At 43.5% G+C, this 25,410-nt stretch overlaps 1 protein-coding gene across 1 annotated transcript in view; it reads right to left on the bottom strand.

Moving 5' to 3' along the window:
- Positions 1-24,842, bottom strand: part of LOC138247171 (killer cell lectin-like receptor subfamily B member 1B allele C) — a 41,175-nt gene extending 16,333 nt beyond the window's left edge. The window contains exons 1-4 of the mRNA XM_069201912.1: positions 24,689-24,842; positions 16,730-16,828; positions 9,515-9,619; positions 7,289-7,446 (exon numbers count right to left, since the gene is read on the bottom strand). Of these exons, the coding sequence (XP_069058013.1) occupies positions 7,289-7,446; positions 9,515-9,619; positions 16,730-16,828; positions 24,689-24,821 (495 nt within the window). The 5' untranslated portion in view covers positions 24,822-24,842. The remainder of the gene's footprint in view (positions 1-7,288; positions 7,447-9,514; positions 9,620-16,729; positions 16,829-24,688) is intronic.
- Positions 24,843-25,410: the final 568 nt, after the last annotated feature.

The raw sequence follows: 25,410 nt of genomic DNA, 5'->3' as shown, positions 1-25,410 counted from the left end.
GGGAGAACTAGGAGGGTGATCGAGCGGACCTTCGGCCTCCTGAAGGCCAGGTTCCGGTGCCTCCATATGACAGGTGGATCCCTATTGTACTCACCAAAGAAGGTGTGCCAGATCATCGTGGCCTGCTGTATGCTTCACAACCTGGCTTTGCGACGCCAGGTGCCTTTTCTGCAGGAGGATGGTCCAGATGGTGGTGTTGTAGCAGCTGTGGAGCCTGTGGAGAGTGACGACGAGGAAGCCGAAGACGATGACATAGACAACAGGAACACAGTAATACAGCAGTATTTTCAATGACACACAGGTAAGATTCCAACCCGGCATATTACATATACTTAACCACTACTACCTCTCTACTGTCTGACCTTTTCCCCCAGTGTATGGTAACTGAGTTGTGACTTTCCCTTCCGATTTCAGAGATGTGGGCCCCACTGCGTGACATCTGCTTTGTTTCCCCATGGACTACAGCTGTGTGACAGTGGTATGTTGGCATCACAATGTAAATATGCTATTTTGGCACGGTAATGTCTAATACATTTGTACAAACTCACAGCCAGACTCCTGATTGTTTTGTGCAATAACTGTGTTTATTTCAGTGCTCTATATTGGTGGGTGATTGCAAATCGGTGAGGGGTGATGGTGGAGGATTGTCCATGGCAGAGTCCAGTCTATTAGTATCACAGGTGCATTGTCCAAATGCCTGTGGAAAGTGGAGCATGGACAGTATAAAGATGGACAGGGTGTCAATGTGGGACAATGGGATGACAATCAGGGAGGTATCCTTTCCTGGCGGGGGTCTTGGCATCTTACTCTGTCTTCTTCCTGGATCTCAGGGCCCGCTTGCGGGGTGGTTCTCCTTCTGCAGGGGGTGGGGTGCTGGTGGCCTGTTGGTCCTGTGGGTGTGCCTCCTGTCCACTAGCGCCGGCAGAGGTGGTAGGCAGTTCTTGGTCCATGCTAGTGTCAGGGGTCCTTTGTGGTGCCACAGTGTCCCGCAATGTGGTGACTACCTGATTCAGAGCCCCTACAATGGTGGCCAGGGCGGAACTGATGTTTCGTAGTTCCTCCCTGAACCCCAAATACTGTTCCTCCTGCAGAAGCTGGATCTCCTGAAACCTGGCCAGGACCGTCGCCATCGTCTCCTGGGAGTGGTGGTAGGCTCCAATGATGGAGGAGAGGGCCTCGTGGAGAGTGGGTTCCCTGGGCCTGTCCCCCGCCTGTCGCACAGCAGCCCTCCCAGTTCCCCTGTTTCCCTGGGCCTCTGTCCCCTGGACCGTGTGCCCACTACCACTGCCCCCAGGTCCCTGTTGTTGTTGGGGTGGTGGGTTAACCTGGGTGCCCTGTAGTGGTGGACACACCGCTGCTTGACGTGTCCTGGGGACAGAGGGATGGGCCCGCTGGGTGGGTGCTGTGCTGGTGTTCCCAGAGGGGGGAAGGTCTGCTATGGGCTGTGGCTGTCTGAGGGGAACCGACTGTCCCGAGGTCCCCGATGGGCCAGGCTGGTCATCTAGATCCAGGTCGACAGAGGTGCTGTCCTCACTGTGGGCCTCTTCTCGGGGTGGAGTGGACATTTGTGGACCCTCCTGCGCGGTGACGTGGTGTTCGGGTCCTGCAGGCGTATAAAAGTATGGTTATTGCATCTGTGTGTGCCATAGCGTGTAATGGGTGGGTGCCCGTGTACCCCAGTGCTGGCATTCCTGTGTGGGGGCTTTTGTGACAGTGGTTTGGGGGGGATGACAATGTGCAGTGGGCATGCTTTGGTGATGGGTGTCCATGCTTTGTGGTCGCATGCAGGGCTTGGGGTTGGGATGGGTGGGTTGTGATGGTGAGACATTTGCAAGGAGCAGGATGTGATGGGGGTGAGGGTGAGGGTGGGGGTATGAGTTGGCATGCTGGTGGGGTGGGGGGATGAAGTAGTGAAGAAGAGACTTACCAGAGTCCATTCCTCCAGATACTCCTGCGAGGCCCTCAGGATGCAGGATCGCCAAGACCTGCTCCTTCCATGTTGTCAATTCTGGAGGAGGAGGTGGGGGTCCGCCGCCAGTCCGCTGCACCGCGATGGTGTGCCTGGATACCATTGAACGCACCTTCCCCCGTAGGTCGTTCCACCGCTTCCTGATGTCGTCCCTATTTCTTGGGTGCTGTCCCACAGCGTTGACCCTATCGACTATTCTGCTCCATAGCTCCATCTTCCTGGCAATGGTGGTGTGCTGCACCTGTGTCCCGAAGAGCTGTGGCTCTACCCGTACAATTTCCTCCACCATGACCCTGAGTTCATCCTCCGAGAACCTGGGGTGTCTTTGTGGTGCCATGGGATGGTGTGGGTGATGTGTGGGGTGGATTGTGTGGTGCTAAGTGTGGTGATGTGTATTGGTGTGTTGTGTGAAGTGCGTGGTAATATTGCTGGGTGAAAGTAAAATGCGCATCTGGGTGCTCGGTTCTCTTTTTCTCAGTGCGTGGTCCCGATTCTGTAGGAGTGGGGGTTTGTGGGTGATGTGGGTGTGTGTTTTATATTGTATTGGGTGTGGTGTGTGTATGTGTCTCAGGTGTGTGTATTTTGAATTGTCCAATGTGGCTGTGTTTTGTAAGTGTGTGTGTATTTTGAGCGCGGCGGTGTGTACCGCCAATGGAATACCGCGGTTGAAAGACCCCGCGTGGATTCGTGTGTCGTGATAGTGTGGGCATATTTCTGTTGGCGTGACGGTGGAGGTTTGGTCATCGCCCGTTTCTCGCTGCCCTTTGGTGTGGCGGACTTTTGTGGATGTCTGTATTTTGGCGGTTTGCCTGTTGTGGGTCAGAATGTCCGTGGCGGTTTACCGCGGCCGCTGCGGTATGTTGGCAGTCTTCTGACAGCGGTAAGTGGCTTTTACCGCCAAGGTTGGAATGACCACCTCTATCCTATACTGTCCTGAAATGAGCAGTGGTGTCCGGATCCAGACTCTCCATTCATGTGGGCTCACACACGATCAACCACATTAAGCATAACCATAGATGCACTAGCAAATACACAAACATGCAGAACAAACAGAGAGACAGTAATGCACGGGCATACACACACATAAGCATCACTTACGCATGCACACTTCCATGCATCCTACACTCAGTGCTGATTGTGAAACATATCCAACATCTCAGCACACCTATCTGTGGGACCAAAAACCTCCAGAAAACCATATTTTTCAGAAACGATAATTATTCACACTTCCTTTGTTGAGTCATTTGCCACAGTACCCTCCAGAGGTACACTGCCAGAATGCAACAGCCCGCCAAAGACCTGATCATTGGTACAACCATGTTCTAGGTGGGCATCAGTCACACTCCAATTGGTATTTCTTCTTCCAGGGAAACCCTGCCCCATTCACTGCTGCGAGCTGAAGAGTGAGAAGCAGCAGTCCATCCAGGAGGGTAGTGAGGACTTCAACCAGGATGTTGTTAGGAATACATGACAGAAGTATAAAGAATGAGAAGATCTGATTGTTGCACTGTTCTCACTCACTAAACCTTTTAAATATTTTGGACTGTTAGAAATGGGGTCTTTGGTTGACAGTCAGGTTACCCCCGTTCAAGCAAGGACCCTCACTCTAGTCAGGGTAAAAGAGAATCACCCTCAGCTAACCCTCGCTTGCCCCCTTGGTAGCTTGGCAGAGCAGTAGGCTTAACTTCAGAGTGCTAGGTGTAAAGTATTTGTACCAACACACACAGTAACTCAATGAAAACACTACAAAATGACACAACAAAGGTTTAGGAAAATAATAAATATTAATCTAAACCAAACGCCAAAAATCCACAATACACAAGTCAAGTTATTAATAAAAATGCAAAAAGAGTGTTTAACTAGTTTTAAACACACACTGACACTGTTAGTGTGAAAATGTACCTTAGGTGCATCAAAAAGGGCTTGTGATGCATCAGTTCCACTCACGAGCGGGACCTTGTATCATTTCTCCTTTCGTCGGGTCAGGGCGTGTAATTTTTCCTCTCTGAAGGAGAGCGATGCGTCAATCCGGTCAGCAGTTTGGGGTCCGGGCAGGCCTTGCATTGATTTTCCACGTCCAGCGGTACTTGCGTCGGAAATCCAGCCGCACGATGATCAGAAAAACATGCAGTGCGGGTTGTGATCTCCCATCCTCCGTCAGCAATGCTGCGCGTTGTTTCTCCTGTGCGTCGACTTTTCAGTCACGTTTCCTGCGAGCGTCAATTTTCAGCCATGGAGCGGGCGGCACGTCATTTCTTCAGCCGCAGATCGTAGTCACGTCGATCTTTTCCCCGCACGGCGCTCTGTGCATGGATTCCCTTTTCTTTAGACTGCCAGCTTCTCCTTTCAGGGCCCCAGGAACTGGATGGGCTCCACAGGGCAGAGTAGGAGTCTCTTCAGAGACTCCAGGTGCTTGCAGAGAGAAGTGTTTGCTGTCCCTGAGACTTCAAACAACAGGAGGCAAGCTCTAAATCAAGCCCTTGGAGAGTTCTTCTCAAGATGGAAGACACATAAAGTCCAGTCTTTGCCCTCTTTACTCTGGCAGAAGCAGCAAATGCAGGATAGCTCCACAAAGCACAGTCACAGGCAGGGCAGCTCTTCTTCCTCAGCTCTTTAGCTCTTCTCCAGGCAGAGGTTCCTCTTGTTTCCAGAAGTGTTTCTAAAGTCTGAGGTTTTTGGTGCCCTTCTTATACCCAATTTCTCCTTTGAAGTAGGCCTACTTCAAAGTAAAGTCTCTTTTGAATGTGAAATCCTGCCTTGCCCAGGCCAGGCCCCAGACACTCACCAGGGAGTTGGAGATTGCATTGTGTGAGGGCAGGCACAGCCTTTTCAGGTGTGAGTGACCACTCCTCCCCTCCCTCCTAGCACAGATGGCTCATCAGGATATGCAGGCTACACCCCAGCTCCCTTTGTATCACTGTCTAGTGTGAGGTGCAACCAGCCCAACTGTCAAACTGACCCAGACAGGGAATCCACAAACAGGCAGAGTCACAGAAATGGTATAAGCAAGAAAATGCCCACTTTCTAAAAGTGGCATTTTCAAACACACAATCTCAAAATCAACTTTACTAAAATATGTATTTTTAAATTATGAGCTCAAAGACCCCAAACTCCACATGTCCATCCGCTCCCAAAGGGAATCTACACTTTAATCAGATTTAAAGGTAGCTCCCAGGTTAACCTATGAGAGGGACAGGCCTTGCATCAGTGAAAAACTAATTTAGCAATATTTCACGGTCAGGACATATAAAACACATTACTATTATGTCCTAACTTAACCATACACTGCACCCTGCCCTTGGGGCTACCTAGGGCCTACTTTAGGGGTGTCTGACATGTAAAAAAAGGTAAGGTTTAGGCCTGGCAAGTGAGTACACTTGCCAAGTCGAATTTACAGTTAAAACTGCATACACAGACACTGCAGTGGCAGGTCTGAGACATGATTACAGAGCTACTTATGTGGGTGGCACAACCAGTGCTGCAGGCCCATTAGGAGCCTTAGATTTGCAGGCCCTGGCACCTCCAGTGTAGTTTAGTAGGTGCTTACTAGTAAATCAATTATCTCAATAATGGATAAGCCAATTACATACACATTTTTGTAAAGGAGCACTTGCACTTTAGCACTGGTTAGCAGTGGTAAAGTGCCCAGAGTAACAAAAACAGTAAATTCAGAGTCCAGCACACATCAACAACCTGGGTAACAGAAGCAAAAAGTAAAGGGAGACCACGCCAAGGATAAAAAGTCTAACATGGACCTATCTCTGGCACAGCAATAAAGTGATGTGAAGAATGCTTGAATATATCTCAGTCACTGGTCATTGCTCGAGCCGCATTCCAGTCCATCCTCTATCGCCCACTGGGCCACTCTGGACTGTGACCAGCCATTTCCAACTCAGCCTTGCTCCCGCTCCAATTACTGTCCCACCCCGGCTACCAGAAAAGGTCCCTCCAGAGGGGAACACAAATCCTACAGACCAGGTTCAGCTTACATAGGGTTTGTCAATGTGATATAGGATAAGTCCTATGGCACAGTTCGCATAAGACCCGGACATAGCTATACCCAAGGCCATTAGGGCTCTCCCATATTTTAATAACACCTTCCCAGCTCTGCTGTTTTGTGTATTACTGATGTGTCACTGGCCCTTCTTGGCCCAATATCACAAACCCATCACCAGCTGTGCATTGCCCTGTATCACTAATCACTTACCACCTGTGCCTGGTCCTGTATCACTAATCACTTACCACCTGTGCCTCGTCCTGTATCACTAATGACTTACTAGCTGTACTTTGTCCTGTAACACTAATGACTTACCAGCTGTACCTTGTCCTGTTTCACTAATGATGTACCAGCTGTACCTTGCCCTGTATCACTAATCACTTACCACCTGTGCCTGATCCTGTATCACTAATGACTTACCAGCTGTACATTGCCCTGTACCAGTAATGACTTACTAGCTGTACCTTGTCTTGTTTCACTAATGATGTACCAGCTGTACATTGCCCTGTACCAGTAATGACTTACTAGCTGTACCTTGTCCTGTTCCACTAATGATGTACCAGCTGTACATTGCCCTGTACCAGTAATGACTTACTAGCTGTACCTTGTCCTATAACACACCTGTGCCTAGTCCTGTTTCACTAATGACTTACCAGCTGTACTTGTCCCTATATCACTAATCACTTACCACCTGTGCCTGGTCCTGTATCACTAATGACTCACCAGCTGTGCATTGTCCTGTATCACTAATCACTGACCACCTGTGCCTGGTCCTGTATCACTAATGACTTACCAGCTCCACCTTGCCCTACATCACTAATGACTAACCAGCAGTATCTTATCATGAATCACTATGTTACCAGCTGTACCTTGTCCTGTAACACTAATCACTTACCACCTGTGCCTGGTCCTATATCACTAATGAGTTACCAGCTGTACTTTGCCCTGTATCTCTAATCACTAATCACTTACCACCTGTGCCTGGTCCTGTATCACTAATGACTCACCAGCTGTACATTGTCCTGTATCACTAATAACTTACCACCTGTGCCTGGTCCTGTATCACTAATGACACACCAGCTGTATATTGTCATCTATCACTAATTTACCAGCTGTACCTTGTCCTGTAACACTAATCATTTACCACCTGTGCCTGGTCCTATATCACTAATGAGTTGCCACCTGTAACTTGTCCTTTATCACTAATAATTTACCAGCTCTTTCCTGTCCTGTAACACTAATGACTTACCAGCTGTACCTTGTCCTGTATCACTAATGACTTACCAGCTGTACCTTGTCCTATATTATTACTATTGACTTACCAGCTCTGCCTGGTCCTTTATCACTAGCATGCGAGAGCTCATTGAAGAGCAGTCTTCGTGGCTCATGCTCCAGGTTTTAACCTCCTTGTCCTTTGAGAAGTAATAACAGATATCTCCATGGAGCATCCAGTCCTTAGGGCACCGCTCACATCCAGGTTCTGTCAAAGGGAAGAGAAACCATGAAGCTGTGACTTAAATCCTTATTGTATGCATATTTTATTTTCTGGAACAATACTTATATAAGCAATATCAAAATGGGAATCACCACAGTGGGACCTATTGTCAGAGTCATTTCAAAGCAGAAAATAATACATTATTCGTTTAACATCGTCACTTACCCCAACAGCAGGAAGGATAAACCCAACAAGGTATTAAATAGCTAAACAGAACCAGGTGAACCAGCCCTTGTTTACAGAGACAGACTCCTGTCCAACCCTGCCCTGTAACTGCCCCATCTACGTCATATACTTCTATCACTAATTTGGAAAATGAACCATGACCCTCTGGAAACTCATAATCCTCGGCTTTATTCTCTTACAGAGCAAATCAAATCCAAGGTGATATGGTCACCAGGGGATTATGTGAGGGGGAGGGGGGGGGTAGGTTAGTACATGTCTCTGTGTTTTCACTAAATTTATGATATTTAAAAATACTCCCTGGGATACACTGTATTGTCCCGAACGACCCTCAGAAGAAAGTTTCACAGGTTTAAAGTGTCACATTTTAAACGCACCAAACAAGCTATGAATAAAACTTTTTAAATGCTTAATCTTGAGGTCTGCCAGCACATCTGATAGTTATGGCCTGATTTAAGAAAAGTGGTTCTGCACCCAGCGGAGCTCCACTTTCCTACCGCCCCCCTAATGTCACCAGGTGTGCCCCGTTTTTAAGAAATGGTGAACCATGGCAGTAGTTAGGAAACTAGCGTCAGAATTTTTTACACTAGTTCGTAGTTTTGCAGGATTAACGGCAAAAATGTTGACGTTAATCCTGCAAAGCCCATTGAGGCCCATTGTAAAAAATGGTGAGACTCCTTTTAATACCTGCTCTGAGCAGGCGTTCAAAGTGCTGGAAAAAAATGAAGCAATGGTCCATTTTTTCACGCCCACCCCTAACGGGGGAATGCCATGGATAGGCACTGAATTGTGAAATATCTGTCTATGCTTCCATCCTCTGAGCTCCACCTGCCACAGACAGCACAGGTAAAAGAGACCTCTTAGTAAGCATCTGGAGGGATTACTAGACATGAAGCAATACAATCCTTTCACAGAAAAATAGCTAATTTCCCAAATCTATTTTGTCAACACCAGAAACGTTTATGAATAAAAGTAGGGAGAGAACTATGCCTAACTCAGTTGAAATGCATTCCCCATATAAGGCATCATTACCTCTCGGTGCTGAGGGTCTGCTGCATGGCTTCCAGGATACCATATGAAAAAATTACGCAGCGCGGTGCTGCACCAAAATTGGCAGTGCCGCGCTGCGTCACTTTAGAAACACAGGGATGCGTTGTATTTAAGTGAATACTTAAGTGGGCACCCCTGTGTTGTCCCCTGTGCTGGTGATAAATTTAGCTGCCAGTGCCAAACCAGGCATCCTTGCACCATCGTGCAGGGATGTCTTCGTTGAGAAGTGTGATTGTTTATGTCCCTTCCTGCATATAAAAAATCACTAACGATGCTTTGGCACTTCTGTGTGTGCTGCACAATGCAGTGCCAAAGAGTAATTTTCAAATGATTGTTTATGTGCAGGGAGGGACACCTTCCCGCACATAAACAATAATTTCTGGCATTTTGCTCTTTCTCATAGAAAAAGCAAACAACGAGGAGGAATAAAAGTATTCCTCATCCTTGTGCCCTGCTAATGCCACTCCTGGGGGTTGCGTTAGATTTTGGGGCTCCCTCAGGTTTACAAAATCTCATAAATCTGAGGCAGCGTCAAAATGCAATGGGTTTTGCTGTGGCACGCCCACAGCAACACCCATTGCAAGCCCCTTCCATGCACAGTGCTGCATGGGAAGGGGCCACATTTACAAGGTGACGTTAAGCAACAAAAAGTGGCTTAACGCCACCTTATAAATATGGCGCAGGGCTTAGCGCCACAGGACCATCACAAAAAGTGACCCCCATGTGGGTGAGACCTTGGTCAAAGGATAGATTCTCCAAGATGGAAACACTACATTGGCTTAAAATATGTGAAATATTTGATAAACAGGCAGCAACATACCTGCTCCTGTGGAGCCTGATGGTTTGTGACTGAGTCCCTCCTTGTTCTCGCACTGTTTGGCTGATGCTGGAGAAAATATTGATAACCGTTGAGAGTACTTGAAGACTGGAATAGAAATTGGTTGAAATTAGTTGTGCGTGAAATTTAAATTACACCAATGTAATTAGCGTACTTTTTGTGTTATGCATAATACACCAAATTTGAGAACCTCCTCCGTTTGGGCGGAGGAGCGTCATCCCCCACCAGCAACAGAAGCTGCAAACCATTCACAAGGAAGGGACATTTATTGTCCCTTCCTTAAGAAAGGGGCGGGCCATGAGGTTACGAGCAGTGAGGGAAGTGCACTGTGCGCTCCCCTCACTGCGCATGAATGTTTGGCTGGCCGTCGCGGGTACCCAAACATACATGCGCAGAAGGCTGTCTCCAGCCTGGCAACACAGTTGCCGGGCTGGAGAGAGCCTGACAGCTCTCCCAGCATTCCCAGCCAATCCTGACGCTGCTCTGAGCAGCGTCAGGATTAGCGCAGGGCAGGCTGGGAGTCTGTGCCTGCCTGCAGGACGTAAAAAGAGCGGTGCGGCAAGAAGCGGCGCAGAGGTACGTATTTATTATTAATTTTTTATTAATTACAATTTTCTTACCTCCCTTCACTCCCACCCCCCCCACCCCTCCTCACCCCAGTCCTCCCCCCGTAACCCCATCGAGCCGCTGCTGGAATCAACACCATTAAGTGATATTGCGCAACAATGTGGTGTTTGTGGCAAGTTTTACTCAGAGCACCTAGAAATAATGTGAATGGCCAGAACCCGAGCAGATATTGCTCACTTCACTTGTGATTGCCATGCTATACTTTAACAACAAAATGTGTTCTTGTGCATTTTGTTTAATTATTAGGGGTGAGCAATGAATTCCACTCCTCCAGCAGAGTTACCCACTTTGTGCGGAGTTCACAAAAACTCCACGGAATGGCCGGAGTGAGCTCTTCCTCGCCAACTATATGTTGGCGAGCGTGAGCGAGAAAAATCAAATAGACCACATCCCGATTCCTCAACTCAAGTGGTCGATGCAGGACTAATAACTATGTGTATTTTCATGCAGTTTACCCAAATTTTAATGTAATTATGCAAAAGCAAATTGCATAAATTGCGCACACTCAAAGTTAAATGATAGCAAAACATTAATGAATGAAGAATACTTCCATTAGTCAAAGAGAACAGGTGAATCTAGAAAATTACTATTAGGCAGAAGAAATGTCACAAATTTGATTTGATCAACGAATAAGCAGTGCTTTATTTGTAAAACTATAAGTGCTGGTGCCCAAAGCGCTGCTCAGACACCTGCGACTGGCGCTATAACATGTTAGAGTGCAATACCAAGGATATGCAGTCTCGAATATACCTCAGGCCTCTCTAATTCACTGGAGCCACTCCGAGCCCGTTATCTCACTCTTATAAGTGTTTTATTGTTTTCCCTGCATGAAGGATTTTTTGTGTTTCTTTTCCTCTGTGTTTTTTGTTTTGTTTGTTTTTCCTTCTGTTGGCCACGGAGAAATGGTCGATGTGGAAAAATAAGTGCCGGCCCTCAAAAATAAGTGTGGTGCAAATCAAGCACAGCAAATAAGTAAGGGTGGCTCCTCCACAATGGCAGAGCAGTGTTGCCCCCCCCGGCTAAGACCCACAGATAAAAAAATAAAACAGTAGTTTTCTATTGTTTTATTTTTTTATCTGCTGGCTTAGCCGGCAGTGCAGGGAGCGGTGGGGCTGGGCTATGGGAGCGGGGTGAGGTGAGAGAGAGTGGAGTGCAACTAAGTGCACATGTGTGTTTGCCCAGTCGTCTTAGGCCAGCCAAACACACATGTGCACTTAAGGTTTCTCCAACCCGGCAGTGTTGAACAGCAGTACTGGAGAAGCTGCACAGACTCCAGGGCACTGTCTGAGCGGCAGTCAAGCCATTCAGACCAATCCTGATGCTGCTTTTATACTAGGTTTAGCATAAGAGCAGCACCAGGATTGCTAGGGAGCCTGTGCTGGTGTCCCAGTGAATGCTGGAGCAGAGGAGTGAGGCGGCAGGAGGTGGCAGTGGCAGGAACAGCGAAACGGTAAGTGTTTTTTTTATTGTTTCCGCCATCCCCATCCCCCCTTCTACCCCTCCTTGATTTGCGGCAGCCACCACTGCAAATAAGACCAACTGGTGAAGAGCATTGCAGCGCAGCCTTTTGCCACTAGTTCATCACCGTTACATCTCTCTGCCTTCCATATTCGATTCTACATCATAAAAGAATGCACTTATGCAACAACAGAATTGCATGATTTGATAAAACATCTTCAATACCTAACTACACAAAAATTACAGTCGACACCATGAGGCGGACATTCACCACAGCACCGGAAGTTTCTGGCTGTAAACCAATGGATATGTGAATTGAGTCACGTACGCAGACGAAGGCTTTCTTGGGCGCAAGATCCAGGGCACACCTCTGGGAAGCAGTAGCGCTGTACTATCAAGAATCATTCTTTCCTTCATTTATTATGTAAAAAATGATATATAGATCTAATGTAAATGTATATGTAATTAAATATTAAGGAGAAACTTTATGTTTGTAAATGCTAATTTTCTAGGTATGTGGTCAGATTGTGTGGTTTAAGGTATTGGGAGCATGGCAGTAGTCAAGGGGCTTGGACAAGATCCGCAGGTGACCCATTTGGAGCCTTTTACTGATTTTCCAATTGACTCATAAAATTGTGTGTTGGCCCCACAGGATGTTGGTGTCATCATGAGGCAGGTCAGAGAGCACACACTGGCTGTGGTTCAAAGGAACTGGTTCTGTGGGGAAGCATTTCCAACCACGACTCCTGAACAACGAAGTTGTAAACAGCAAAAGCGGAACAACGCTTTTGTTAACCACGACTTCGATGTTCTGTGCCTTAACTATGCATGTGCTGAACAACGCACATGCATGGTTAAGGCACAGAAGAAGGGAGTCTGCTTTGTGGGAGTATGCAATCAGGAAAGTGGAGTTGGGGCCGTCTTGGGGCGGGGTTGGGGGTCGGCGCATTTTTAGCTTTAGGGTCGGGTGGGGGGGTCACTGTAGTTTTAGGGTCGGCGTGGGGGGGTCAGGGTATTTTTCGTTTTTAGGGACAGGTTGGGGGGTCGGGGTAGTTTAGGTTTAGCGGTGGGTTTGGGAGGTCGCGGTCGTTTTAGGGGTGGGGGATCACTGTAGTTTTAGGGGTGGGGTGGGGGGTCAGGGTAGTTTAGGCTTAGGGGCGGGGTGGGGGGTTGCTGTTGTAGTTGTAGGGGCGGGGGTGGGGAGGTTGCAATATTTTTAGTTTTTAGGGGCAGGGTGGTGTAGCATTATCTTCAGAAATTACAATGACAGCATTGGGGGCGGGGTAGTTTAGGTTTTAGTGGGCGTGGGGGGTCACAATAGTTTTAGGGGTGGGGTGGAGGGTCAGGGTATTTTTAGGGGTGGGGTGGGTGTTGGGGTAGTTTAGGTTTTAGGGGGTGGGGTTTGTGGTAGTTTTAGGGGCAGGGGTGGGGGGGTTGGGGTAGTTTAGATTTTAGGGGATGGGGTCACAGTAGCTTTATGGTCGGGGTGGGGGTCACTGTATTTTTAGGGTTTTGGGGCGGGGTGGGGGGTTGGGGTAGATTAGGTTTTAGAGGGCGTGGGGGTTGCAGTATTTTTTAGGGGTGGGGTGGGGGGTCGGGTATTTTTAGTTTTTAGGGGCGGGGTGGGGAGTCAGGGTAGTCCTAGGGGCAGGGGTCACTGTAGTTTTAGGGGCAGGGTGGAGGGTCACAGTAGTTTTAGGGGCGGGGTATTTGCATGCCTTTACCAGGAATGCCGTTACAACGCAAAATCGTTGTTAAGGCATGTGTGGTAAAGGCATTCATGGTAACAAGGCAGTCATTATTCCGACTCGGTTGTTTAGACATGCGTGGTTCCAGCATGCTTTGTTCCAACTGCTATTCAGTGCTGTGACAATGCCAATTAAGGAGTCTATTGTAGGTGTTAGAAGGGCCCTGAGAAAACATGTTACCAAGGTCGGAAGGAGCAACGTGGAGCCAGTAGCTGGACTCCCCTCCATATTCTTGAGCACGGAGTGATCCAAGGACATACAGATGCAACTTCAGAGGATGAAAATGTCAGCAAGCATTTGCAATGCATAAGGTCTCGCATTTTTTTTGACTTAGAGCTATTTGTGTTGTAAATGCAATGTAAAAATCTAGTGGCCCTATATATAACTAAAACATTTCTATTTAACTTCTTCCAGTTTCTGCTGTTGAAATTGAAAATGTTGCTAATATTTTTTTTATTGTTTTATAGTACTAGTTTGGGGTCTCTCTTAGTATATATATAAAACACATGTTTAAAAAGCAATAAAAAATCGACATCACATTTAGAAGTGAAGAATTAATCTATGCTTTAGATGCGGTGCAAGTGTTGCAGCCCCACCGGGTGGTGAGCCTCGATTTGGGGGCACTAACCTCAAGGAGGCACTATGTTTAGCAATAACTTACAAAACATGGGATTTTTTAAAGCACCTGTTGAAAACTCCGTTTGCGTTCAGCCTTCAGAGAACAATTAAAATGTCAAGATACCTATTGTGATTACTGTTCCTGCCAAGGAAAAAGATGGGAGTTTTCGTACAAAGCATCTATAACTCGCCATATAGTAGCGTAGAGAGTTAACATGCCTGCTGCAATGAACAGAACAATATTTTATGTAAATAACTGAGTGGATTAATAAAGCCATATTTTACAAGTGCTTTAAAACAAATAAATGTATGTGAAATTGGGGCTAAACAAAAATGAGGGGCTCATTTGCCCAGTGGTAGTAAGGAATTCTAAGGAGTTAGTCATGGGGTGGGGGCACCAAAAAACACTGTTGCACAAGGCAACACCAGCGCTAAAGCAGCCCTGCATCTACATTTGGAGTGGTGTGAAACAGTTAATTAGTCTGTCAATGAGTTGAAGTAGCAGACAGCTATTCAGGAAGAAAGAGAGAATTTAAACAGCCAGCCATATCTTTTTTACAACCAGCATCTGTGAATGTTTATTTCAGAAAGGCAGAGTCATATGGCCGAATGCACGACAAAGACACAACGCTACTTCCCAAGCTTTCAACTTGTTAAGAAGAAAACGTATTCCAGCGCGCTACATAATAAAGAGATTATTTCAAAAGAAAGCATTTGCTTAATAAACTTCCAGGTTGCATTCAACATTAAATAATTTACATGCTTTGTTGTGTGATAAAAAACGAACTTTATTTTATGGCATGTGTTGTTCTGCTTAGGTTTATAACTAGTTTTGCAGTAAATAAATAAAGTTAAATCACCACGCAGCCTACCTAATGCTAATAACTCACATTGAACACCATATAAACATACCTATAGATACAATGTATCTTTCATCCTGCTACAAAGTCGATAAATGTTAAAATTTACCCAAAAGAAAGTTACTGAAAAACACGAAAACATCAGTGTTTAAAAAGCAATAAAAAAATCAGCATCGCATTTAAGAAGTGAATAATTTATCTATGCAGGGCGGATTTATAATGCAACATTTATGTCTAAAAAATGCGCAAGGGAGAGTAAGGAATGGGATAAACAAAGTCACACATGACTGCAGATGAAAATAAGTAATAGAGCAGAGCCCTGTTAAAAGAAACAGACTGGAGCCAATGAAACATCCAGCGTTCTGGTCAAATGCTAAGAAAAAAGTCATCCCTAAGCCCATGCTACATAGGCACAAGTGGAAGAGTGCAAGTATTAGGGCCATGCTCCAGGGGAGTGTACAACTATAGAAAAGGTGGGACAAAGAGCAAGGATTGACCATTAGCAAGCAATGATTATTTAAGGACACTGAAACAAACGAGTGAAAAAGCAGAGAACCCACAAAGAAGTATAGAAGTATATACTATAGTATATACAAGAGGTCTCGAATGCTCGACCTAATTAGAATGTGATTTATAACACTTGTTTCAGTGGAAAGTTTTGGCTGTCATGTCAGCTTCTGAAAGGATCAAGATTTGAGTGTTGTTTAGTCCGTTGTAAATTCAGATCCCTTTTGCCACTTTATTAGAGCGGACTTCAGAGAGGTACAGACCTCTCTCTTCCTTCGCTAGACTAAGGGGCATATTTAAAAAAAGTGGTGCTTCAAAGATCTCTCTCTTCTTTTACTAGACTAAGGGGCATAGTTAAGTAAAGTGGCACTGCACACAGCGCCCCCCTAATGCCACCATGTATGCACCATATTTAAAATAAGGTGTACCATGGCGGTAGTTAGGATGCTAGCGTCAGAATTTTTTATGCTGGTCCAGCGCTTTGCAGGATTAGCATAAAAAATGTTGACGCTAATCCTGCAAAGCAACCAGAGGCCCATTGTAAGCAATGGAAGACTCCTTTTAACACCTGCTCTGTGCAGAAGTGAAAAGTGCAGAAAAAATGAAGCAAGGAATTATCTTAGATTTCTTTGCAGCATTTAATTTGTCTCCCCTAACGGGAGAACGCCCCCTTTGCCTACATTATGCCTGTTGCAGGCATAATGTAGCGCAAAGGGTTAGAAAGTTTATAAATATGGCGTGGTGCTGTTGGCCTTCTAAAGCCTCATTAGAGTAAAAAAATGACAATAATGTGGTGTTGGAATGGCGTTAGGGGCTCTTAATTGTGCCCTTAAGTGGCTTTGAGCTGCTCATCTTTCTAGACAGAACCATCTACAGAGGTTTCTTTAGTGCTGATATTTTTCTCTAAAATTCCCATGGGAATATCAATGGTTAGGAGATTAAATGGTTAGGCAGGAGGACTTAAGCCTGAATTTAAAGCATCATATGCTTTTGCTTATTTTTTGCATTGCCACTAGTGAAATATTGGTCTTTAATATGTTGATACAATGCAATGTTGTTCTTTGCTTTAAATCTCCTTTGTGATTCTTTATGTATATGAGATGTTTTTGAAACCCATTTATATATATTTGACTTTGAGTCTGTAATAAAGCCCTTCAAACCTTAAGATGGTCTCCGAGATTTCATGTGCGGCCAAATGGGTCACACTGTAATAAAAGTTGATTATTTAATGTATGTCTCCTCACCTCTTGGAACTCGGAAAAGATTCATCAAGCCCAAGAATTTAGAATTAGTATCAACCGCCAGACCTGCATTCACATTTGTAGTGCAGACTCCCTCTGCTGTTTGTAACCCTCACACAGTGCCTGAACAGCACTTACCCAAGACTCCAATTGAAATGCCTGCCAGCAGCAGAAGGATGTTCAATGCTCCACTTATGAACAGGAGCCGCCTGAGGCAACAGAATCTCTTTTGGTGACCTGCGAAGTTAAACATGGGAGAAAAAAGAATACAGTATTTATTGATGAGAACAAACTCATTGAATGCGGTTTCACTGCCTGCTTTTAAAACCACACTGAGGTATAGATGCTCACTGTGACAAGTATTTGCAAAGTAACGACATGCCACCATTGTTACTTTTGTAGCCCACACATGCCTGAAACCACATTACTGAATCAGCAACTCATGCAGAGATAGCACTCTCTGCTGATGGTACTATCAGGGCCTGTAATATGTAATGGGTGCACTGCCCAATCTGAGCCACGGAACACCTTTAAGCTGGTGCACTGGCTGCAAACAGGGACATTGCAGCCTATTACAGTGACATTAATCTGGTCTTTGAGGCAGAATGAAACTGCCTGTGTCTTTAACCAATGGAAAGGTTTTGCACTGACCTGCTCCTCACACCGACAATGGTCTTCTAGCGGCTACTGCCAATGCAAAGCTCCTTCACTGACCTGTTCCTCGCAGTGACATCGATCTCATACACTGACTGGCTCCCCAAGTCAACAACAATCTCCTTGCAGCTCCTGCCAACACAAAGCTCCACCACCGACCTGCTCCTCACATGACAACAATCTCCTCATAGCTAATGCCAACATGAAGCTTCTGCAATGACCTGCTCCTTGCACCAACAATGATCTCCTCACAGCTCCTGCCACCACGTATCTCCTGCACTGACCTGCTCCTCCCACTGACAATGATCTCCTCACAGCTCCTGCCAGCACGAAGCTCCAGCACCAACATGCTCTTGCACTGCAACCATTTCCTCACAACTCTACCAACGTAAAGCTCCTGCACTGACCTGCTACTCGCACCGACAATGGTCTCCTTTCGGCTACTGTGAAATAATCAGATTCCACCAGGGGAAAATCAAAACAACACCTCACAATCAATGAATCTCTATAATGATCAGTCTAAAGACAAAGGAATCTAAGGTATATATTTAATATAATCCCAAATAAAAAACCCAAATCATATTAACAGGACTAAAACATCAATCAAAACCATCAATAAAACCAAGTGAAATTTAATAAAAAGGGAGACAATAAAATGATATATACAATAGTCTATTAAAATAGAACTGTCCCAATTCTGGTAAGTACAGGCCTATCGATTGCTGTCATCAATCCTTATTCGATAACGGCCTCCTCCTGTGGGTCCAGTAAAAACAAAGCGTTGACACGTTTCGGTGGACTTCCAAACCTTTTTCACCACCTTCTTCAGGACTAAATACTATACTCCCCGAACTTGTTCAACCAAACCTACATACAACAACACAGAAGAATGTATATATATATATATATATATATATATATATATATATATATATATATGCACATACTTCAACATTTCACAAAACCCCATATTCCACTTGCAACCACCCCAATATAACCATTTCATTATCCAAGTCCAACTTCTAATGTTTTTTTCATACCAAGATTCATTCTTTTTGTATTCATCATCACAAAGAGAGTATTCATTGCCTACCTTAAAAATCATTCTGAAATAAAAATTAATAAATACACATATATGAAATATATGTATATGTCTATAAAAGATTATTTTCACTAAATAACTCAAATATTTAGTTTAAAGACCTTTATACAGACTTCTCTTTTAAAAAAAAAAAAACTATTGTACCTATCCCCAATCACTCACCTCCATAAATGCCAAATCAAAACATCCACACCGATCCAAATATAAGCATAGATACTTTCCTCGAAATCCGCAGTCTTTTGGAAATATATTTCTACATAGGTGAAATAGAGGTCCATTAATAAATTATTCTTCATCTAAAGGAGACCCACCCCAAAACACCATGTGGTGACCCATATAGTGTCAAAAATTCATCCACAATGTCTTGCTCCCATAGGTGCATATAGAGTGCGAAAAATATCATAGTGAAAGTAGGAAAGCAACCAAATGTATGTGCATCATGCAGTCCCAAATACACCTAATCTTATAACATGCACTTATAGTATCCCTGGAGCTTACCATGGAATCCACATATATTGCAATATAGTGAACCAGGACTAATTATTATTCGTCCGGTTCTAGCCTTAATTCTACAATAAAAGTAAAAAAAGTATAATTAAGAAAATGCATGATACTATACATAAAAATAAATAAAAACTGCCTGCAACCTCTCTAAAATATTCTCAAATTTAGGGGAACCCCATTCTCCCTCTTCTCTCTTTATTCCATAGATTAAACTAATACTATTCCAGATATCTTAAAAATTATAAGTACTTCTATATTAAATAAAATAAAATAAAAAGCCCCCTTTAGTCGAGCCAATTTCCTCTTACCGCTCAATTGGCTTTATTATGTTTAGTTATCCTCTTATTATTTCACCGGCAAAGGACTGACTCACCTACCGTCGATCTATTTATACACGAGATATGCTCCATCTAGTGTGGACATAGGAGTACAATCACTTCCTGTTCTTCCAGGTTCGCTTACGAACCGCTAGACTGCAACAATTGTCACAGTGCGGGCGCCATCTTGAAATCCTGCGTTCGATTAGAACAATACCAAACCTCTCACATTAAGTAAAGACCCCGATCTACTCCATTTCCAATAATCCTACCAGGGATAATAAAATAAAATAAGATAAAAGGGAGCAGCCATCTTCTTAACGGCTAACCACTACCAAGATCAAAACCGACAAACTACTAAGACTACTACTCAATGCCAATAATCCTAAAATAAATACTGTCATCTATACTGATTCCTGTTAGGAGACAATTGCAACCACGGGTCGCCCACTGCCAATACTTACCTGTCACACAGAGTGTAAGGATCTTATTAAAGCAAGAAATAAATACATTAGTACTTTGGCAGGAGAGAAGCAAAACAAAATAATTTAACAACAATATTTGCTGGAAGAATGCAGAATGGCTGGATAATCACAAAACATATTTAAGACTGCAGCTTGGATTTTCGATTTCTCTGTTCTCTTTCATAAAATAAAACTGAACGACAGAATAGATAAGAAATATTTTAAAGCATTTGAGTCCCATTAGCTGTTATTCACACATAATTAATCAATGTGAATTACAACAGGAAAATGTTAAAAATCACAAATCAGGGCAAAGAGCGAAAAGAAAAACAACAAATTAAATTGCTAAACTTAGATGCAATTCAATTGATGAGATTTTAAGCTGCCCCGGCAACAAATATTGACGTTTCAGTCCTCCTGGACACTCAATGCAACGCTCATGCTTGATCTCAAATTGCTGACAAAATCAGGGCAGCAAGTAAATACCATGCATCCAATAATTGTCATCTTGGAAAATTATCAGAGGGGGTGCCATTACCTGTAACAGGCTGCAGTAGACCAAACAATAAATGTGGGATATATTTTCATTTTGATCTAAAGTTATCAAAATACAAGATAGAAAGAGGCAGCTCAGATGACTGCCAGAGCCACAGTGGGAACCCTGGCACCCTATCACATCTCCTTTGGCAATGCCCCAAACTTCAAAACTACTGTGGAGATGTGCTCAAGGACACTATTTAGATCTTTGAAACAAACATTCCCAACTTACCCAGCCTTGTATTCCTAGGACTGCCAAAGGCATTGATATTCTCACGGTATTCAAGCAGAGGGAAAGCTATCATGATGGTGCTCTGTGCCGTGAAGCAAGCCATCACCTCTCAATGAGGCTCTGATCCCAGACCCGACCACGCAGACTGATTTGTTTTCCATGCCAAGGATGTCCCACAGGTATGGGAGATCCTTGGCATGGAAAATATCATGGCTTCATTGGCAGCCACATTACCACAATTTCTCAAAATGTGGGGCTCGTGTCCATTTCGTAGCCCAAGAATTCCAGGAGCTCATCTGCACTCGCGGCCTCCGGGTCTTGTGACTCATGCAGAGCAAACACACCAGAGACACTAATGAGGGAAAGGACTAAAGAGACTTATCTTCTCTTAAGAAGTCTAGCAGTCTCCTCCAAAGAGACCCTGCTTTGAATAAGATAACATCTCCAAGCAAGCAGTCAACCCTCTTCCCTGGTAGCATCCCCAAGTTCTACTCCCCCTCTCTAAATCTCCTCTCCCAAATCCTTCCTTACCTCTCGGTATTTTGCTCTTGGACTAGTTGTTACCTCCTACTGCACCTCAAAGGCAAATTGATGTAGGTGAGAGTATGTGCATACCAAAAAAACTGATTAAAATAGATTTGAACCATAAAACACAAGAAGCAAGATGTTATTTTTAATAAAAAATAACATGTGATGTATTTGTATGAACAACCTAAGGTCATAAACAATCAACAGAATTAAATTAAGAACCATTACACTCCTCTTTACTTTTACAACAGACGCACATCCTAACGAGTTACACTTCCCATAAACCTATTGACTTGGAACGTGGCTCAGATCGACGGATATTTAAATTAATTTTATTTTTGCCAACCTATGTGTAGACTCAAACTTTTTGTATCTAACAAAATATGGCAAAAACACTCCTTGAATATACCTGAGTGAATTAGTAATAACATGCCAAGCATTCCTATTTGAGAGGAAGACCTACTGATGGTTCATTTCTGATGAGTGTTAATTTTCCCTGAGCTTAATTCCAGGATTCTTTATCACTTTCAATGCATAATGATCTATAGAATAAATAGCTTTTATCTGTTTAGAATACAAGTTGGCATACACATCTGGAATCCTACTTAATATTAACAGGATATTTTAATTCCAAAGTCTTTGCATTCAAACGTACATGCCAATGTCAATGACATGAGACGGGGAATTAATGATCTAATGCTAGAGAAGGCAAATCTAATGAGGGAGGAGAAAAGCAATGATGTATGCTGAAGCAACAAAGTGTCACTTGATCGCAGTCGAAAACATCCCGATAGGACAACCCTCTTTGAGATTGGTGGGGAAATCCAAGCATTGCTGCAAGGTCCTATCTTTTGTTTCTTTAAGCAATGTATTGTTTTCCCAATCCAGGTAGGACATGAAAGTGATTCACACTGCCTTCAATAATCTTTTATTAAATGTTGTAGTCTCATTAAAATAAGCACTGTATTGCAGTAGCTATTATTAAATGTATTATTCAAATGCTAATAAAAAATTACAAGGAATCACACCACAAAAGATACTATTAGAATAACTTTTTTTTAATGAATAGAACACAACTATGCATGCCCCAATTATGTACTAAATGAAAGTAATCTAACTAAACCACATACATTTGCCTTACCCAGCAATGGTTTAACTCTGAATTATCCTCAATAGCCTACAGACTATGACCAAAAATTACCAATGTCCACACAAAGATGGGAAATAATTCCCCAAGCAGTTATTAGATCTCACAAAATAGCTCTAAAGACAACATAATTTATAAATAGAGCATTTATGGCAAGTGAAGTTTGGAAAAGATGATATAAAAAAAAACAAAGCATGATAGGTAATTATGGATCACGGTTAATAAGGGCATGAATACTGATGAACCACAGTTCTCTAAATCTATAATTGATTATATTTGGGCAGCTTACATTTCAACTTTACATAAATCAAAAGGGCACATAATTTCTAAATATTTGTCACATATAGACAATTTGGTGTTTGGCATCCTGCCTAACCACACCCCGAACTCAATAGCAATTTGAAATCTTCTTATGCATTGAGCCATGATGGGCAGTCCATCAATTATTTTAAATTTCATATTAACATTGTAGGTCAGTAAGAAAAACATTACCCAACACTGATCCAAATGAGTTTTCAGGAAGAACTCTGTCCTTCATAGTGACATTACCTTACCTGTCCGGGGTCTCTCACATGTAGAGCACGTATGCTTTGTACTACTTTCAATTGAGTTCAGTACTGAATTTGTTAATATTGCCTTGTAGTAGGCAAAGAGATTAAAATTGGGAGCAGTTAGATGTCTTGTCTATTTATTTGCTGAGATTTATTCTGGTACATGGGCAGTGATAAAAGGTGAAAACACTAAAAGAAAATGCATTGTTGTGCAGCAGTTCACCAAAAATGCCTTCTTACAACTTAGTTATTTAATATCTTTCTTAGTCACCAAAGAGTCCCTTTTGCAACTGCGTTCTCTCTCCTCCTCTTCTCAGAAATAGAGCATTATCGGCTCATGTTATGAAGGCATCATGCTTATAATGGAATACACTGCCAATAACCTTTTATCATCAGACATAAACAATGTGTTAAATAATAATGATGAGAAAAGCCAAACTATAATTTTTGGAAGGGAGTATTGGCTGCAATCTATGTTGAAATACTATTGAAATGCTGACCTAACCATAACTACCCAGTGGCAACCTCAACTCTATTATCCAGTGGAGGAAGCCACTAGGTATACTTAGGTCAGCTGTTCCATAGGAAAAGAGATTTTGGAAACTGTGCTTCTTTTTTACTAGTTTGTGGATGGAAAGTTTTGCATTCATCAGTCAAGCGGGGGCTGAGAAAAAGAGGGGTGACTATCACATAAACTACTGAAAGGAATTTCCCCAAATTTGGCAGGTAGTAAGATCTTGTTACACAGATTGTGCTTTTTGTGATTTGTTGTAAATTTGTTCAGTAGTTTTTTGGAAGTTCATAAATGAAGGTCCAAAATAAATATATATCCAAGCAACATGTTTCTGTTGCTGGCGGCAAATCAGAGAGCTCACTCCCGCAGGACTCTGACTCTTGCAGGAGCGAATTGGTCCAAGGGAAAGAAGCTTCCTAGGCCAATTAAAATTCACTGTTTTTAAACTTTAGGTTTGAGGGATGCTTGTGAGAGTCCCTTGAACCCTACCACCAATATATACAATTATTTTTTAACCTTAATTTCTCAAACAACTACTGAACAGACAAAGTCAAACATTGCCTGCCTTTTGTTCCCAGCCATGCTCAGATAAGTGAAATGTTGTGGGAAATCCAAGACCAGGAATGTGATACCAGCGGAAAACATACATCACTCCAGTGTGCAAATATTAATAGGAGATGCTAGCCTTCTCCTCTGATTTTCCTCATTGTCTGAGTTTTTTGTTGATATCTATTGAGTACAGTCTTTCTTTTATGGCTGGTTTCTTTCCCTAATGCCATAACATTATTCAAAAGGGTGCCGATACATACTGTGCAAACATGAACTATTTGTGGACACAAAGAAGCCTTCTACCAGAGTATTCATGCAGAGTAAACTAATAGGGAGGCAAGTTCAAGAAGCTAAGCTCCCTCTGTTCTAGAACAGGGCACAGAGGACTCAAATAGGGAATCTTGCAATTCAACATGCAACATTCATCTTGAAGCTAACGAGAATTCCCATTTTACTCAAGTGTATCGGCCTTTCTATTGATTTTTCAGTCAAAAAGGACCTACTTTCAGAGTGTGCCCCTCACCACTGCGGGACCCAGAAGAATGACACTATGTGTCAGAAGAACTAGAGAAGAGGTCTCTTTTAATGGGTGGTGAGATTGGCATTGAATTAATCCATATTCACAAAACATTGGTTCTGAGGTTTCCTGTGGACTTTAATTGCGCTGAAGTCCTGGCCTCTCAAATGCTTGAAAATGTTCTCTGGAAAGGGAGTCCACAGGAGACCCAGAATCCTGGTATAAATTCTCCACCTATTAGATTTTTAACAGGAAGTAATCAGTGTGTGAAAAGAGAGACAGCCCCAAGTGTTATATAAACAGAAACTTGATAACGAACATATACAACTCTTTAACATTGCCCTCCCTTTAAGTGCCTCAGTAAGATTAATCCACCTGTGAGAATATACATGCACAGCCCTTCTGTGGGCCCTACATTGTGTGAAATGGTGCAGAGAAAAGCAAAAAAAGCAATGATAATAAGAGTAAAAGGACCTCTAACCTCTCAGTATAGCTTCATGTCTGTCCTCTGGTTTTATCCTTTCATTAAAATGCAGTGATGAGTATTCCCCTTCGTCCTCTGGTTTCCTCCTTTCCTTGAACTGCAGGGCTGTGTATCCCTCCTCGTCCTCCATTGTTCAACTTCTAAAAGTGGGTTTCTGACAGAGGGTCTGAGTCTCTAGTGGAAGCTCTCAGAGCGGGTAGGCTGTGTCACTGCTGTATACAACATGCACAGGAACTAGAAACCACCAGCCCTCAGATACAAGGCGTCAGATAGCGCAGGGCTGTCCACAACCTCTGAACAGGAAGTGATGAAAGTTTCAAACCTAAGATATGTTTTAATAATGCCAGCTGTGAAAATGTATCCTCACCTTGGTCCTGTCCACCTTAACATGGAATAGCTGAGCGGTGAGTTGCTTTGGCTACATAAGTCTCACTTTTATATCGTAAGGATCCAGAGTAAGTGGAGATAAGCACCACATTGTGACTATTGTTGAGACTATGTTCGAGTTGGGTGGTGTAAGAAATTGGAGTATTACCTCAGTGGGGTGAGAACCCACCTCAAATAAAAAGCACAATCTTTATCAGGGTGAACCACTAAAGCCACTAAATAAATGCATGCTTAATCATTTGGTAGCTTGGCATAAAGCTGTTAGGCTTTGTGAGAAAAGGCCTCTTTTGCCATGGATAGCCCCTTATTTTTGCTGGTATTTGAAGTGGTCA

Source organism: Pleurodeles waltl, chromosome 7, assembly GCF_031143425.1.
Source record: "Pleurodeles waltl isolate 20211129_DDA chromosome 7, aPleWal1.hap1.20221129, whole genome shotgun sequence".
NCBI classification, from domain to species: Eukaryota; Metazoa; Chordata; class Amphibia; order Caudata; family Salamandridae; genus Pleurodeles; species Pleurodeles waltl.
Note: the sequence above shows the minus strand (reverse complement) of the source record. Positions and strands in the feature narration are given on the sequence as shown.